Consider the following 16951-nt stretch of genomic DNA (forward strand, 5'->3'; position numbering starts at 1 on the left):
TGCATGATCCATTTGAGATATTTCACAAAATGTCAGAGCCTTGTCACTAGGCAATTGATAAACTTGAATTTCATAGTGTCTTTTGAATTTGATATTCCCCAGAAGGTGAAGCTCTCTGTCCTCGTAAGTCTAATACCTTATGAAAAGTGAGATAATCCTCCTCCTGTCTTTTGATCTTCTCATTAAAAAAAAGCATAGTCAGGGATTCATTTTCCAGTGAAAGCTAAAGAATTTCCTATTTAAAGATATTAGAATTAGACAATTAGTTTTATTTCTTTCTAATTGGCAATTCTAGTTTTAATCCCCAGAAATTTGTCGTCTTGCAATCTCACAGATCTCAGTTATATGTTGCAGAATCGTGACATTACTTCTCCTCATCTGCTAGACCAAGCTAAGCTCCCAAGCTATTAATAAATTTCAATTGTTTATTAAAGTATGTTAGAATATACTACTGGCAAAATTATTTTCTCGTAATTATCTAATCAACTGAAACTGACGGGTATTTCTGTTTCTTTCATTCCTAATTTAGATAATACTAACCACTCTTAATATATATATATATTTTATATATATTCAGGCACTATATGTGCTTTCCCATTATTCCCAAGTTAAATTTATGTAATGCTCTCTCAGTCCAATTCATTTTGCTTTAAAACTTCCCTGTCCTTTGGCACCCACCTCATCGCAGGGCCACACCAAAGGACTGAACAAAAACAATGAGCCGGTCCTGCAGGAGTCCCAGAAAGTATGTTACAAAATCTCGTGTACTTGGCATGTAAGGTTTATATGATAAGGCCTCCTCCCTTTTGCACCTACACCTCACATGAAGGGTTTATATCCCTCTTTATCATGAAACTTTATTGACTGCCAGGCAGCGTGCACCCTGTTGGTAGATTGTGGGCTGTGAGATTGCCTACTTTCGATTAAGAAGAAGAAGAAAAAAAAAAAATCAGCTTCATTTATTACACCTAGTTGTATAGTATCATTTCTTTGTTTTCTTAGCTGCAAACTATGAACTAGGCCTAATCATAGCTCAAAGCTCATCTTATTGTACAGTTACTAATAATATTTCTTTTTTTAACTCCTCTTGGGAAAAATAGGAGGATGAATCAAGCCAAGACAGTGATGCAGAATTTGAGCAAATGCTGGCTGAGGCAGAGGACATGAACAAGGCTGAAGACGAGGCAGAGCAGCAGAATGCACCCAAAAAGAAAGCCAAAACCAAAATTGGCAACAAAAATAAGCGTAAGAAACGTATGAAGGCAAAGGATGAAGATGGATATGAAACGGATCATCAAGTAAGTATATTTGTGTAAATCTATACTATCATAAGTGCATGATTAATAATGAACTTTGCTTTTGTAAGAATGCCTTGTGGAATGCTTTAGCTTTTACTTTATATGTAATTAAGCAATTCAAATGTTAAGATATAAGGAAACTGGAGTCTGGACACTGATACTGACTCGTTTCTTTTAACTTAATCAGTCTCCCCCAAATCAGGATTACTGCGAGGTATGTCAGCAGGGTGGTGAGATCATCCTTTGTGACACTTGTCCTAAGGCTTACCATCTGGTGTGTCTTGAACCAGAATTGGAAGAGGCTCCTGAGGGCAAGTGGTCATGCCCCACCTGTGAGTCGGAGGGAGTCAAGGAAGAAGATGAACACATGGAATATTGTAAAGTTTGTAAGGTCGGTAAATCGTTTATTCCTTTTTCTTTATTTTTCTTTCCTTAGGGAAGTGAAATATGGGGGATGAACAGAAATTACTAAATACAGGATAGCAGATTTCTAACAATATTTTTTTTTCTAGGATGGTGGTGAACTTCTTTGTTGTGACTCATGTGTGAATGCCTACCATACATACTGTCTGTCACCACCTTTGTTTGAAGTACCTGAAGGCGAATGGACATGTCAGCGCTGTGCTTGTGAACCTCTGCCAGGAAAAGTCCAGAAGATTCTATTCTGGAGGTTAGTCCTATTTTTGCTTTCTTACCTTTTATTATCAGTTTCTTAATATCATTAATACATGTGCCTTTAATTGATTTGTGCTATTGCGATATGATGTCTGAATCATTGCATTTTTAAATTGCAGATATGTTGATCCCCCTAAACCACCAGAGAATTGGAAGGAGATTGTTGGAGAGAAATGGGAAAAATATCAGTTCAAACAGTTAAGAGAGTTTTTGGTAAAATGGGTAGACATGTCATACTGGCACTGCTCTTGGATCTCTGAACTGATGTTAGATGTACATCATCCTCAGGTAAACCTTTTATATACAAAGACAATTTTTTATATATCCACTTTCATTACTAATATTCTAGTTGTGTATGATTAAGCATGTGTTCATTTATCATTTAAGTAGTGGAAAGAGAAAGCTCCTTTCCTTCAATATGGCTCTGATTATCAATGAGCAAACTTTATCAGTAGGGATGGCAACATACAACATCTGTAATAGTGTTTCGCCTCCATTATTTTTCCATTATTTTTCAGATGTTGCGTTCATACTTCAAAAAGTTTGATCCAGACGAGCCACCTGTACCCGGTATGGATGATGATGATGAAGTCGGGTCACAAAGACGTCACAAAAACATTGATCCAAACTCCTTGGAAGAAAGGTAGAAATACAAAATACTTTCAAAGTTAAATTAATATTCCTTTTATGGATTAGTAACAGGTTCCCATTACATACACTTCAGTTTTTCTGAATTGCTTTAATTTTTTGACAGATACTACAAATATGGAATCAAGTCTACCTGGTTGAAAATCCATCGTGTGCTGAACCATCGTTCTCTGCGTGATGGAACCATACAGTATCTGGTGAAATGGCGAGACTTACCCTATGACCAAGCTACTTGGGAAGATGAGGATGAAGAAATTATTGGCTTGAAGACTGCCATTGAGTTCTATCATGATCTGAGAGCAGCATGTAATGCTGATGCTGGTTAGTGTTCTGAAATGTGTTTACATTTTTTGAGAAAATGGAAAGGTTTGCAATTATTACAATCTGTCAATCATTTGATCAAGTACTTTATGATGATGATGATGATGATTTCTTTCTTTCTTTCTTCCTTTTTCCTGAAATAATTCTCCTATTTTATTCTTAGTTGGTAAGAGTAAGAAAGGAAAGAAGAAGGGCAAGGCTAGGGCACGAGAATTAGGCGAAGAAGATCGTGAACCCTCCTCACCAAGGCGATACACTCCTCCTCCTGACAAACCAGTGACTAACCTCAGTAAGAAGTGGGAGAAACAGCCAGATTACTTAGATATGACTGGGCTTTCCCTCCATGAGTACCAGCTTGAGGGTGTGAACTGGTTGAGGTGAGTTTTGATTGCAATGATGAAATTTTCATGTCTCCACATCCTAATCATTCAATCTGCTCTAAAACATTTTGTATGTCTAATTGTCTAGGTTAAAGTCTATGCTTTAATGAAGAACCCAGGGCTTTTAAAGTAAAGGTTCATAGAAACTCGATGTAGTTAACATTATTGTTGTTATTGATAATATTTTTATGGGTGTTTACTATTGCTTCTGTTACTATTATTATAACTTTTACTGTTAATCATATTATTTTTTCTGAAATATATATTTTAAAAAATTAAACATCCTGAATGACAAACATTACAAAAACTGGCTAACCAAAATTTTTTAAGCAATTATTCACATTCAGATGTATCGCTTATCTGCAGTTGATATACAGTGGTTTGAAAGAAGGACCTTTCTCTTTTCAGATATTCTTGGGGTCAGGGAACAGACACCATCCTGGCTGACGAGATGGGTCTTGGAAAGACAATTCAGACAATTGCATTCTTGTATTCACTGTACAAAGAAGGACACTCCAAAGGTCCCTTCCTTGTAGCTGTCCCACTCTCCACCATTATCAATTGGGAGAGAGAGTTTGAGATGTGGGCTCCAGACTTCTATGTTGTTACATATGTAGGTGACAGAGAATCCCGGTCTATGATTCGTGAACACGAGTTGTCGTTTGAGGAAGGAGCTGTACGAAGTGCTTCAAAAGCCACACGTATCCGTACAACAAACGTAAAGTTCAATGTACTTCTAACTTCCTATGAGATGATTTCTATGGATCAAGCTTGCTTAGGATCATTGGAGTGGGCCTGCTTGGTTGTAGATGAAGCTCACAGATTGAAGAGTAACCAATCTAAGGTAAGTTGATTTCTCTGCAGATATGTTGTGAATGTGATAGCTCTTCATAATGTGTTTTATTTATGAAGTGAAAAAAAAGGAAAATGGAGTAATGATCTCTTCTTTTTTTTTGACAGTTCTTCCGTGTGCTGAACCAGTACAACATTGTCTACCGTCTGCTTTTAACTGGAACCCCGCTGCAAAACAACCTGGAGGAACTTTTCCATTTACTCAACTTTTTATGTCCTGAGAAATTCTCAGATCTGTCATCCTTCCAAAATGAATTTGAAGATATTGCTAAAGAGGATCAGATTAAGAAACTACACGATTTGCTTGGACCTCACATGTTGAGAAGATTGAAGACTGATGTACTTAAGGTAACTTATTCAATTTCACTCTTCCACATTTTTCCTAATGCATGTTTTCTAGGTGATGAACTATGTAAAAATAACCTGATGATTGTATACATAATTTTTTTTCCTCTTTTCTAGAACATGCCAACTAAGTCAGAGTTCATCATTCGTGTGGAGTTGTCACCACTGCAGAAGAAATATTACAAATATATTCTTACTCGTAATTTTGAAGCCCTTAACTCAAGAGGAGGAGGCCAACAGGTAAGTTTCTTTTGTCAAAGATGATTAGGGATTTGTTTGAAAGAATGAATTGTTTTTTCTTTTCCTTTAAGTTAATGAAGTAGAACTGAAGATTCTGTATTGATGAATAGTCCATTATCACAATCCATCTGGGAAACTACTTATATCCATTAGAATGATAGTAGGAAGAATGGAACAGTTGTTTCATATTTTCATATTTTTTCCAGGTTTCTTTGCTCAACATCGTCATGGATCTGAAGAAGTGTTGCAACCATCCATACCTCTTCCCAGCTGCAGCAGAGGAGGCTCCTAAGCTGCCAAATGGAATGTATGTCAGCAGAGACCTTGTAAAGGCCAGTGGCAAGTTCATACTCTTGGAGAGTATGTTGGAGAAGCTCAAGCGTGATGGTCATCGGTGAGTTTATTAATGATTGTAGGAGATTGGAATATGAGACTAGAATTCATTGGACTTATTTGAGATAGTTATAATAGAAGTGTGTTATTTTTTTGTGAGTGACAAAGCAACAGGATGTACAAAATTGGCTTCCGCAAACTTTTTCTGTACCTCCCTAGTCAACTCCTAAATGGCGTCAAATTCTAAATTTCTCCCCTTTTTTTTCAGTGTGTTGATTTTCTCCCAGATGACAAGGATGTTGGATGTTTTGGAAGACTTTTGTGAGGGTATGGGCTACAAGTATGAAAGAATTGATGGTGGCATCACTGGACAAGCTCGTCAAGAGGCCATTGATAGGTCAGAACCTACAAACTATACCAAGAAATTTTGTATTCAAATATGATGATTACCATAAATAGTTCATTTAAGATTATACAGAGCCATTTCAATTGAATTGGTTTGTGTTTATTTACTTTTTTTCCTTCTTCCCTACAGATTCAATGCTCCAGGAGCTCAGCAATTCATTTTCTTATTGTCTACTCGTGCTGGTGGTTTGGGTATCAACTTGGCCACTGCAGATACTGTCATCATTTATGATTCAGATTGGAATCCACATAACGATATCCAGGCTTTCTCTCGTGCTCATCGTATTGGTCAAGCAAATAAGGTAAATTAATGGAATACATACTGTTCATGCTATGAAATCAGTATATCAGGTTCTGATATATTGAATTGATATCTGTTGATGTATTTCATCAGTTATAGTTCGAAGAAAATTGTATTGCTGTAATACATACAGTACTGAATATTTTTTCGGTTGCATAGTTATTTTGTTCTCAAATTATTTACGATGTATAAACTCCTACAGGTGATGATTTACCGGTTTGTGACACGTAACTCTGTTGAAGAAAGAGTGACACAGGTTGCTAAGAGGAAGATGATGTTGACTCACTTGGTTGTCCGTCCTGGAATGGGATCAAAAGCCACAAACTTCTCCAAACAAGAATTAGATGATATCTTGAGGTAATTAGTTTTTTTTTTCATGATTATTATTTTTCTTTTTCACTTGTAATTTTTCTTGAAGATATATTTTCATCTATTGGCAATAAAATTTAATAAAGTGTTTTTTGATAGATGAATACAAGTAATAGTTAATTTCTCTAACACAAGCCTTTAAGTGATACACATTTGTACATACGCATGAATTACGACATTTTACATTCCTCCAGGTTCGGTACAGAAGAACTTTTCAAGGAAGAGGAAGGAAAAGAGGATGAAGCTATCCATTATGATAACCAGGCTATTGAGGAACTCCTTGACCGTACAAAGGAGGGTATTGAACAGAAGGAGAACTGGGCTAATGAGTACCTCAGCTCTTTCAAGGTTGCTTCATATGTTACCAAAGAAGGGGAAGAGGTGAGTAGGTCCAGTTGTATTTACAGTGAAAATTTTCTGGGTACATAATTTATCTTGTTTTTGTCAGTCAGAGGAAAGTTGCGTACAAAAAGGCTCATTTACACTTATGATTTAGGAGGAAATGGAGGATGTTGAGGTTTTGAAACAAGAGGCAGACAACACAGACTCCCTTTACTGGGAAAGACTTCTGCGACATCACTTCGAACAGCAACAGGAAGATCTGGCAAGAACTCTTGGAAAGGGCAAACGAGTCAGGAAACAGGTTGGTGGCAAGATTTTAGATATTAACAATGTTTTCAAGGACAATGAACATTTTGTATACATGATTTTGTGTGATGTTTATTTCATGTGAGGAAGTGTGGCAGTAGTATAAACTTTTTTTTTTTATGCAATTTTCATTTGGAACATTCTTTTGAAGGTGAACTACAATGATGCAGCAGATGGTAGAGAAGACCTTAGCTGGCAAGAACAAGGGTCAGACTACAACTCAGACTTCTCTATGCCTTCAGATAATGATAATGATGATGAGTTTGATGAAAAGAACGAAAGTAAGTGTTTTGTGTTTTACAGGCATCGTAACATTACATGAATGGAATGAAAAGCAGAATTAGTTATCTCCAGTTTTATCATTAATCTATATTTTTGTAATTGTAATTTCGAGATACTTTTATTCTAAAACGTACCCTCAGCTGAAGGAGGTCGTAGATCACGTCGTCGTGGTGACCGAGGTGATCGTGATCGTCCATTGCCACCACTTCTTGCCAGAGTGGGGGGAAATATCGAGGTAAGATATAGGATTTTTATACTTTCAGTTTTTAGGTGTTTAGTTTATATAAATGTGTCATGCACAATTTTACAATTTTGTCTGCTTTCCTTTTCTTTTCTTTTTTTTCTTCAGTAAATCTCCATGTAGATGTATGTAGTTTTAGATATTTTATTGATTATTTGAATCAATTAAATAGTGTCCATGAATCTTGGCCATTCCAGTAAGCTGTGGTTTTGGTTGTAAAACATGGACAAGATCAAATTTTAGAGGCGTAGGAGCATTGGCAAAGCAAGGCCAAGGCATAAAGGCCCTTTAATACATTTAATAGAATATCAAGTTTCCTGCAGCTTTAAGTGATACTTACTGTATTTTTACAATTAAATAAGAGTTTTATGACTAAAGAGTGATTATGACATGTACAGCTACAGTTGCTTAATAAAAGATGGTTATAATTGCAGGTTCTTGGATTCAATGCAAGACAGCGCAAGGCTTTCCTCAATGCAGTCATGCGTTATGGAATGCCCCCTCAAGAAGCCTTCAACTCTCAGTGGTAAGTCCCTTTATAAGTAAACACACTTCAAAATATAACTTATTCTTTCCCTTTATTTACCTTTTGAATACAAGGTAACACCACCTCCATGCTGGTGGTAATGATAGAGCCAATATATTGCATGCTACCAAGATCAGGCAGTATGAATATACCTGTTTATGCAATGATGCCAACTTGGTGTTATTTTAACCAACTGGTCAAGGAAACCCAAACATTTGTTTCATAAAACAATTGATAATGTACCTATGAAATTACAGCTAATCTGTTTTCTCTTTTTAAGGTTGGTACGAGACCTCCGAGGCAAGAGTGAAAAGTGCTTTAGGGCCTACACATCTCTTTTCATGCGTCACTTGTGTGAACCTGGTAATGACAATGCTGAAACGTTTGCTGATGGGGTTCCTCGTGAAGGTTTAAGTAGACAACACGTTCTTACCAGAATTGGAGTGATGTCACTGATTCGCAAAAAGGTATAGCACTTATTAAACATGACTATTGGTAGGAATTTAACTTGAACTAATTATACATCTGAATGAACTCTTGATAAGCTGGAAACTAATAATTACAAAGGATTTAACTGTTATGGAATACTCAACGTATAATTACGTTACAGGTCTTATTCAGGCTTTGATCTCATTGTGATTTCCTGTATTCAGATTTCAGAATTTGAGACAATCAATGGCCATTACTCAATGCCAGAAGCACTTAATAGACCAGTTGAGCCAGCAGTAGCTGACGGTGGCAAGAGCAATGGTACTTCGGCTTCTGGTGAGTGGCATTATTTTTGATAAGTAACAGCTGACCATGCTCTTTTCCCTGTTTATTATTATCATCATCACCTCTCTCCCTCCCCCTCTCCCCTCCTAGATTGCTTTCTCATAAACGTCATCCAGCATTTCTTATATGGTTCTTTTACTCGTATCAACAAGAAGGGTACATAATTGTGCATCCATTTTAGGTACACCAGCAACAAGTGTCACTCCATCACCAGCTCCATCAGTGAAAGGTGAATCGGAAGACAAGGAGGAAGACAAAAAGGAAGAAGCTAAGAAAGAGGAAGAGAAAAAGACTGAAGATAAAGAAAAGAAAGATGAAAAGGAAACAGAAAAGGAAGAAGAAAAGAAGGAAGAGAAGGTGGAGAAGAAAGAGGAAGAGAAGACGGAAGGAGGAGAAAAAGAAAAGGTAAGTTTTGTAATGTGATTTTTAATTTAATGGTAAACAATAGAATATATTTGAATTCACAATGTTTAAGGATTTTCATCAAAGCTTACATCAAAGATCCTGAAATAATGAGATTTTCAAAACCACAGAAGGAAGAAACCACTGAAACAACAGAAGTGAAGGCAGAGGAAGAAGAAAAGAAGGAAACTGAAGAAACGGAAAAGACCGAGAAGCCCGAAGAGGAGAAGAAAGAGGAACCAGAGAAGATGGAAGTAGAAGAGACCAAGAAAGAAGAGAAGAAGACAGAGGAAGTAAAAATGGAAACTGAAGAAAAGGAACAGAAGGAAGGAGGAGAACAAAAGACTGAAGAGAAGGAGGAGGTTTGTAAAACTTTTTGATTTGCATTGTTTATGGAACACTAACACATTACTTTTTCTTTCCTTTGCTCTCTATCTATCTATATATATCTGTCTTTTATGTGGTTTCTTAATCAATGAATATTTTATTCCCAGGCTGAGGTCAAGACCGAAAAAGTTGAAAAGACTGAGGAAGACAAGGAGACAGAAAAGAAGGAAGAAGTCAAGAAAGAGGAGGAGGAGAAGGAAGAAGAAAAGGACAAAGAAAAAGAAGAGAAGAAGGAAGGTGATAAAGAGAAGGACAAGGACAAGGACAAAGAAAAAGAAAAAGATAAGGACAAGAAGGAGGAAGACGATAAGAAAGATTCCAAGAAGAAGGAAGTCGATTCAGTGGCTAAGAGAAAGTTCATGTTCAATATTGCCGATGGCGGTTTCACCGAGTTGCACACACTCTGGCAAAATGAAGAGAAGGCTGCAGTCCCCGGCCGCGAGTACGAGATTTGGCACCGCAGGTAGATTTTGAATCATGAATAGATTTGTAATTTCTTAGGTCATATTTTAATACACAGCTGTTGAAAGATTGCCTCCATTTTAGTGTATGTTGAGGCTTGAATATATTTCATTTTTGCAGACATGATTACTGGCTGCTTGCTGGTATTGTAACCCATGGGTATGGAAGGTGGCAAGATATCCAGAATGATGTCAGGTTTGCCATCATCAACGAGCCATTCAAGATGGATGTGGGCAAGGGCAACTTCTTGGAAATCAAGAACAAATTCCTTGCTAGAAGGTTCAAGGTAATGTTTTTTGGTTTTGTTTTGTATTTCCACTTAATTTTATTTATTTATTTTTTCTTCTCCATCCGTGCCTCATATCGATCGGTTTTAGTATAGCTTGATTATATTTTTTTCACTATTTTTTTTCTTCTTCTTTTTCTTTCTTTCCTTCTTTAATCCATATTTGTTTTTCCTTATTCTCAATTAAATCAATGACTTAAGTATATGTTTTCTAGTCCTATGGTTGAACAAAACATTAGAAGTTTTCTGTTGTAAACTCGAATTAGGTGAAATATCAAACTGCAGATTATTTTCATTATTTCTATTTTTGTCTTCATTGCAGCTGCTAGAACAAGCACTGGTCATTGAGGAACAACTGCGTCGTGCAGCATTCCTTAACTTGCAGCAGGACCCCCATCATCCTGCATGTACCTTGAATGCTCGTTTTGCTGAAGTGGAATGTCTGGCTGAATCACACCAACACCTCAGCAAGGAGTCCCTGGCTGGAAATAAACCAGCCAATGCAGTGCTAAACAAGGTTAGAACACTTGAAAAATATGCTTTATTTTATTTTCCATAATCTATTTGACATTTTACTTCAATGACTATGAATGTGTATTTCACCAAGATTTTTGAAGATTGCATATTTTTTTATTTGTCCTCAAAACAGGTGCTGAATCAGCTGGAGGAGCTACTGTCAGACATGAAATCTGATGTCACACGGTTACCTGCTTCCCTCGCCCGCATTCCACCTGTGGCCCAGCGTCTCCAAATGTCAGAGCGTTCTATCCTATCTCGCCTGGCCTCAGGCGCTGGTAATGTGGACAAAAGCGCACAAGGAGCAGGTGAGGGTTAGTGTTGCCAGATATTCCTCTTCCTATTGATGGTTCAGGTTGTCTGGTTTTGATGAAGTGTGTCATCAGCTGCAACAATAAGTTGGGGTTTATTACCCTTCCTCAAGGAAGGTGATTTGCAACGGTATGGTCAGAATTTTTCTCCTTTGGAAAATCTTTATTTCCTGCATCTAGTGTATCCAATGATTTTGATGATTTGTTAATGCTGGGAAAAATGTTTTATTTTTTAAGCTTGTTTGCTAAAAGAGCATTTGGCAAAATCATGTTCCAGGAAGTGTTTTTGCATATATGTATTACAAATTTTAATAGTCTAGAGGTAGCAGAGAAATTATTATATTATTTTATATCTGCTTACTTTGAATTTTATTATTTGAATGAAGGCTTTTCACAAGGTGTGCTAATTTGATGGAAAACCTCTCCTCTATCATGCCATATCAGTAATATTGTTGCTTCATTTTTATCTTAGTGTTCTGCTTTTATATGTATGATTTAGTCATATACTCTGTGTTTGCATCAGTGTGAGGTTCATCATTTAACCTCATGGCTTAAAAGTGTGTTATGTGGTGGGTTTACTTTTTCACTATTTAAGCATTCTTTGTCTATAACCCTTATAATTCCCTTGAAAATGCTTTTAAATTATGGATTTTGCTTTTAACCCTCTCTGGACGGGTGGTACAGTACTGTACCGCTCATTCAAAAGCCCAGTGGCCGGGCGGCACAGTATTGTGCCAGCCATTTAATTGATTTAGGCCTAAGCGCTCGAAAGCCCCGGCATTGTGACATTCAAGGCTGGAATGCCCCCGTCGTGAGTGGGTTAAGTCTAAATATGGAGGCCAATATAACTGGATCACATCATGTAGTCTCTAATTTTCAAATTGCATAAGTAAATAGCAAGGGTTGCTTTTATTTCAGTCATTAAAGATTTTTTTTTAATTTGTATTTGAGAGGCTACAAAATTAACAATCCAGAAGTGTTGGTAATATTCAATCCTGTGTCTGCTTGTTGAAATTAACCCTAAGTAATGATTCATTTGAAGAGGGTTGTTACCATATTTGTATGCTATTTTTCATTTTTAAATTTTACACTCATTGTTCATTATTTGCTTTTATTCAAGATCTTTTAAATTCTTTGTTACTTTTGTCCCACAAGGTTAACCAGGTCTTATTTATTATAGCTTGGTATCAGTAATGCTTAGTTTTTCCCAGTCATTACTTCAAAGTTAATAATGTAATGAATCCATTGTTAACATTTTTGTTTTGTTTACAGGTCAGATTTCCACCACATTCCCTGGTGGCTACACCCCTACTGGTGCGCTGCCAGCCCTGGGCAATGCCAACTTTGCTAACTTCCGACCCCAATATTCACTACCGGGAGCTGCAACAGGACCAGGTGCTGTGCAGGCTGCCTTCCCAGGTATCCCTCCCATGGCTGCCAACCCTGCCTCCAAGTAGACCCCTGCTGATGCTGCTGATGCTACTCCTGCTGCTACTGCTGCTCTGCGTGGCCCAGTGTGACACTAACCCAGCTCGGTGAGTGTGGCTGTCACTGGTGGTCAGGAGTAGCCACTGCTCCTCGAGGATGCCTAACCTTATACATGGTGGAGGCTTGCTGATTGAGTTGAATATTGGCTCAACACTTAACATTCAACTGAAATGATTATATCAAAGCTATATTATGTATATTTTTACATGACATCAAATTTTTGTAATCAGAGATAAGTAAATGGCTAAAGTGTATTGACTTTGCTACAAAGATTAGATATTAGAGGTGTTTTAACCTCAAAAACTTCTAAAGAATATATTTTCAAAATTGGCAAAGTTGGTTGGAAAACTCCTGACTGCCATCACAACTAAGCTGCCCGTAACCTCTGACTAAGGGAATGTGATTCATTTGATTTTTTTATATACTTTTTTTATTTTTATATTTATTAATATATTTTTTTACAATTTTCTTTCATCACAAATTTTCTTCCCTTTTTCAATTTTTTAGTATGTAGCTTTATATATTGCATGCCTCTTACAATAGTTGCTTGTTACCATAAGTCCATCATAATGCTGGTTTTGTGGATAAGCATGTTTATCTAGTCTCCTTGTGCAAATATTTTAAGCTTCAGAGCAGGTCTCATCTAGGTGTGTGGAAAATATATATTTCGTATATATGTAATTTGAAGGTGTTGCTTGGAGATAGATATGAATTGGGCAGGAGTTAAGAGAAAGATGATAGCATTATTTAAGTTTATGAATTTTGTGTTTATTTGCATAATTGAAATATGCAATTGTTTTGTTACAAAAGGTGTGAATGCTTGCATTCAGTTTGTATATTTAATTTTGTTATTTTTCTTTCTTAATATAACATGCTTAATTCTTATTAGTTTCAAATAAATAAATAAATAAATGGTAAGGTTTGTGTATTTAACTGATCTCGGAAATGCTGTCAGCTATTAGATTTAAGATTGACTCAAATGTAGTGCTTTTGTACAAGCTTTCGTTCATTTTTATTTAACCAGGTAATTTATTCATGCAGTTTGATTCACCATTTTAAAGCACTTAAATTTTTATGTCAAAAGTCCAACATTATAAGAGGGATTGTATTTTTTGATAGATTAATATGTATTATACAATTTCCCTTTCTCAAAGTTTAGGATTGAAAACTAACGGTTAGGTCCCTTTTTTCATTATTAGCAGCAGTACAAAATGCAAATTGTCATCTTTTTCACAAATATTCAAAACAGATACCTAAAAATCTCTCTTCTCTTTCAGCTATTAGCCTTCTCTTCATTTATTTGTTATCCTCAAATCTCATTTCTTTCTCTCCATTTTTTACACCATTATACATAATTCATCTGGTCTTACTGCATTTTTTCCAATAAGTTTCATTTCTTCTTATTCTTATTTTTATTATTATTTTGTGCAATGTCCCCAAAACAATAGACAAAATAAGTATGATCACCAGTTCTTAATGTCATTTATTTAGTTTATACAATGTGAACAAGCTGCTTCTTGATGTATGGACATTATTGTAAAAAGGGAAATTTCTAATACAGTTTTAAAGGAATCTTCTAGTTTATAAATGTGCCCTTTTAAAGGATTATTTTCCAGTTTTATTTGCCCTTCCAAAAAAAAACTTGTTAAGCAATTATACATCTTGGAATCTGTACATGCACACAAACAAACAAAGACAGACATAGAGACACACACACTATCAAAATATGTGTGGGTGGGTGTGTATGTGTAGATGTATACACCTTCATCACTATAATTGCCTTTCATATCTGTTCAGTATCTTGTATATATACCTTAAATGTAAGATATTTTCATTCATATCTTTGAAGACTTTGCAATATATGCTTGCTTGAACTATTTTCTCTTCTTTATGTAAAAAAGAGGCTAGCAGGATTTTGTTAACTACTGTCAATGGAGCCTACCCTATATTAACCACTTCTGTTTGCTTTATGTTCTTAGCTCTGGATTAGAAATGTGCTCCAAAATTTCAGTTATGAAAATCGGAGTACTTTTTAAATGACCAAAGTTGAGGTAAAAAACTATATTAGAAGGTGCTCATTATGTAATATCCACAGAGCCTTATCCAATGCTATTTTAACATAATCATATAAAGGCAAAGAAATTGTATGAATAGCACAAATAACTGATAAAGTTTGGAAAAAAAAGGAATTTCCGCATCTGAAAGGTGGCTAATAGAATTATGAAACTATAATGTGTTTGGAAATGACTTGACAAAAAGGTGGATGCATTTGAAAGTATAACTAAGAAAGAAGACATGACACCCATGCCAAGTGCCAGAGGATAAGCAACACTTTTTATTCTGACATTTCACTCAGCCACAAGCAAATTATTATTTAGGTTTGATTTATTTTAACGCTTTCTTTCTTGAGTTTGTGGAGAACATTTTCTGTTCCAATCTCTATTGATACAGCACTCTTTGTATTATCAAATAGAATGAGAAAACATCTCTTAACATGAATGCTAATATACTCTTTGACTATAAATTGCTTGACATACTTTGTAGGGCAAAACTAACATCTAACTGACTTCATTAGCTGTCAGTTGGCACATTTTTGTCTGAAAAAACAGAGGCTATAATGCTAATAGATTGTGCTATATGCTATGTCAAGCATAAAGGAAAAAAAATGGTACATTAAGAAAGTTTTTTAGTTGGTAAAGAAGTAAAAAAGCAAGGAAAGGTTATATCAAGTTTGTCATTAGGTGTGTACTTGGAAAGGTAAGAGGTCTTTGTGAATATTGAGTGATTGGGAAGAGCCTTTATTAGATTAGCTGAGAAAATGTATGGATGACCATATATCTATTTGTAAAAGATTGCTGAATAGGTGTTTTTGTTACTTCAGAAAACAAACTATAATACTATATAATTTTCATTGTATATGTAGTGTGATCTCAATGAAATTTATATTGAAATTATATGTTGTAATCAATGTTTCTGCAAGTTGATGATTTATAACACAGGTCAATAGGTAAGGGCTATTAGATATTGCTTTGCTTCTTGTTGCTGCAGCCATCCTTGATATGGTTATTCATTCCTTAGTAACCACCAAAATTCTGATGTGGCTCACAGTCACAGATTTATGCTTATGGTCACTGCCATGATGCCTGAATTGTCTTGTGCACTAACTCGAGTTTTGCTAGTTCCTATCTCACCACTGATGCTTACTGCTTCAAACACCTGGGAGGGATGTTATTTTGTTAATGTTATTGTGATATTTTGATATTCGTATTTTTTTAGGTATAAACTTTGTTGGTTGTACACATTTTACAACCACAAAGATGGCTTTGATTTAACAAGTACCTTTTTTTTTTTCTTTTTTTCTTAAAGAAAAAGAAAAGATGGTGTATTTGCCTTTTTGTTCTGTTACTTTGGAGATAAAGTTCCTGAATCATTCCCAGTGGGCTTCTCAGGTAAGTAATCAGGCTGATGTAACAAATGTCATTCCTCTTCAGGTGTGCCATCTGTGCAGGTGAGCCTCCAGAGCCTGGGTGCAAGCCTTCACATGCTTGCTGCCTCCAACCCTCTCCTGGACCCACACTTGAGCATGCAGCAGCCCCCGACCTCTCACAGTGGGGCAATATCTGCTGCTACTCGAGCATCACTTCTTCTTCACCAACAGCAACAGCAGCAACTCCAGCAGCATTCGGGAGATACAAAAAATCTGATATACTTGGATTAGAACCAAACATGGGATCGATGACTTGTACCACAACCAGATTTTATTTTTTATTTGATTTATATTTTGTTTTAATTTTTTATTTTGACCCACCACCTAGAAATGTGCAGTCAGTTTAGTCATTCCGAGAGATTTAGGCAAATTTATTTGAATTTATGTAATCACATTGATGTGCAAGATACCCGTGGTAGATTTCCTAAGTGATCTCAAAGATCTTTGTATCCACAAGATCTAGTTCTTACTTTAAAGGCTTAATGTAAGATTTTTATGTAATGTCAACTAAATGGTAATATAAAATGCCATTAGGACTATTTGTTTCAATAACCTTCCTGACTGACATTACTCGATTTGGTGTTATTGTTTTTAGTTTAAAACTTTTGTGTGTTGATCAATTAGTTTTTATTTCTTTAATATTGTAGTGCTTTGTCTGGAATGAATCCATCTTCTGCCCTCACATTCACGTTCATTCATATTCAGAGCATGTACCCTATTCAAAAAATCCATTTCATCTGCTTACACAATTTTGACAAACATTCATTTGTGACTCTATTCATCAAAATGTTCTTTATAAGCACACGTCCTCTTCTTGTTTCTTTACTTCTGAGAAATATTAGAGGAAACCAAAACATATTACGGTAATTTTTCATACATGATTTATAACTAATAACTAATTTTTGTAATAAATTTTCTCTTACTAAGTTAAATAAATTGGGAAATGATAAAGCATTCTTTAATCAGGCTTTCAC

General features: G+C 35.8%; 1 protein-coding gene across 50 annotated transcripts in view; it reads left to right on the top strand.

The window, feature by feature from the left end:
- Mi-2 (chromodomain-helicase-DNA-binding protein Mi-2 homolog) overlaps positions 1-16513 on the top strand; it is a 24041-nt gene extending 7528 nt beyond the window's left edge. For 10 of the 50 annotated variants that reach the window (XM_043035979.2, XM_043035985.2, XM_043035981.2 and 7 more), the window contains exons 7-36: positions 689-745; positions 1101-1298; positions 1486-1689; positions 1811-1968; positions 2093-2261; positions 2492-2616; positions 2728-2942; positions 3106-3319; positions 3731-4166; positions 4283-4522; positions 4637-4759; positions 4966-5153; positions 5361-5489; positions 5628-5799; positions 6001-6155; positions 6362-6548; positions 6664-6810; positions 6967-7096; positions 7238-7332; positions 7773-7864; positions 8145-8331; positions 8518-8629; positions 8820-9043; positions 9172-9402; positions 9535-9890; positions 10010-10175; positions 10498-10692; positions 10825-11005; positions 12275-12397; positions 15982-16513. In XM_043035979.2, coding sequence (XP_042891913.2) covers positions 689-745; positions 1101-1298; positions 1486-1689; positions 1811-1968; positions 2093-2261; positions 2492-2616; positions 2728-2942; positions 3106-3319; positions 3731-4166; positions 4283-4522; positions 4637-4759; positions 4966-5153; positions 5361-5489; positions 5628-5799; positions 6001-6155; positions 6362-6548; positions 6664-6810; positions 6967-7096; positions 7238-7332; positions 7773-7864; positions 8145-8331; positions 8518-8629; positions 8820-9043; positions 9172-9402; positions 9535-9890; positions 10010-10175; positions 10498-10692; positions 10825-11005; positions 12275-12397; positions 15982-16208 — 5436 coding nt within the window. In that variant the 3' untranslated portion in view covers positions 16209-16513. Of the gene's footprint in view, positions 1-688; positions 746-1100; positions 1299-1485; positions 1690-1810; positions 1969-2092; positions 2262-2491; positions 2617-2727; positions 2943-3105; positions 3320-3730; positions 4167-4282; positions 4523-4636; positions 4760-4965; positions 5154-5360; positions 5490-5627; positions 5800-6000; positions 6156-6361; positions 6549-6663; positions 6811-6966; positions 7097-7237; positions 7333-7772; positions 7865-8144; positions 8332-8517; positions 8630-8819; positions 9044-9171; positions 9403-9534; positions 9891-10009; positions 10176-10497; positions 10693-10824; positions 11006-12274; positions 12538-15981 lie in introns of all 50 variants that reach the window. The other 40 variants (XM_086542539.1, XM_043035992.2, XM_043035995.2 and 37 more) reach the window with 14 other exon arrangements.
- The last annotated feature ends 438 nt before the right edge of the window (positions 16514-16951 follow it).

Source organism: Penaeus japonicus, unplaced genomic scaffold, assembly GCF_977035675.1.
Source record: "Penaeus japonicus unplaced genomic scaffold, GWHDUDI00000001_assembly GWHDUDI00000012, whole genome shotgun sequence".
Classification (NCBI taxonomy): domain Eukaryota; kingdom Metazoa; phylum Arthropoda; class Malacostraca; order Decapoda; family Penaeidae; genus Penaeus; species Penaeus japonicus.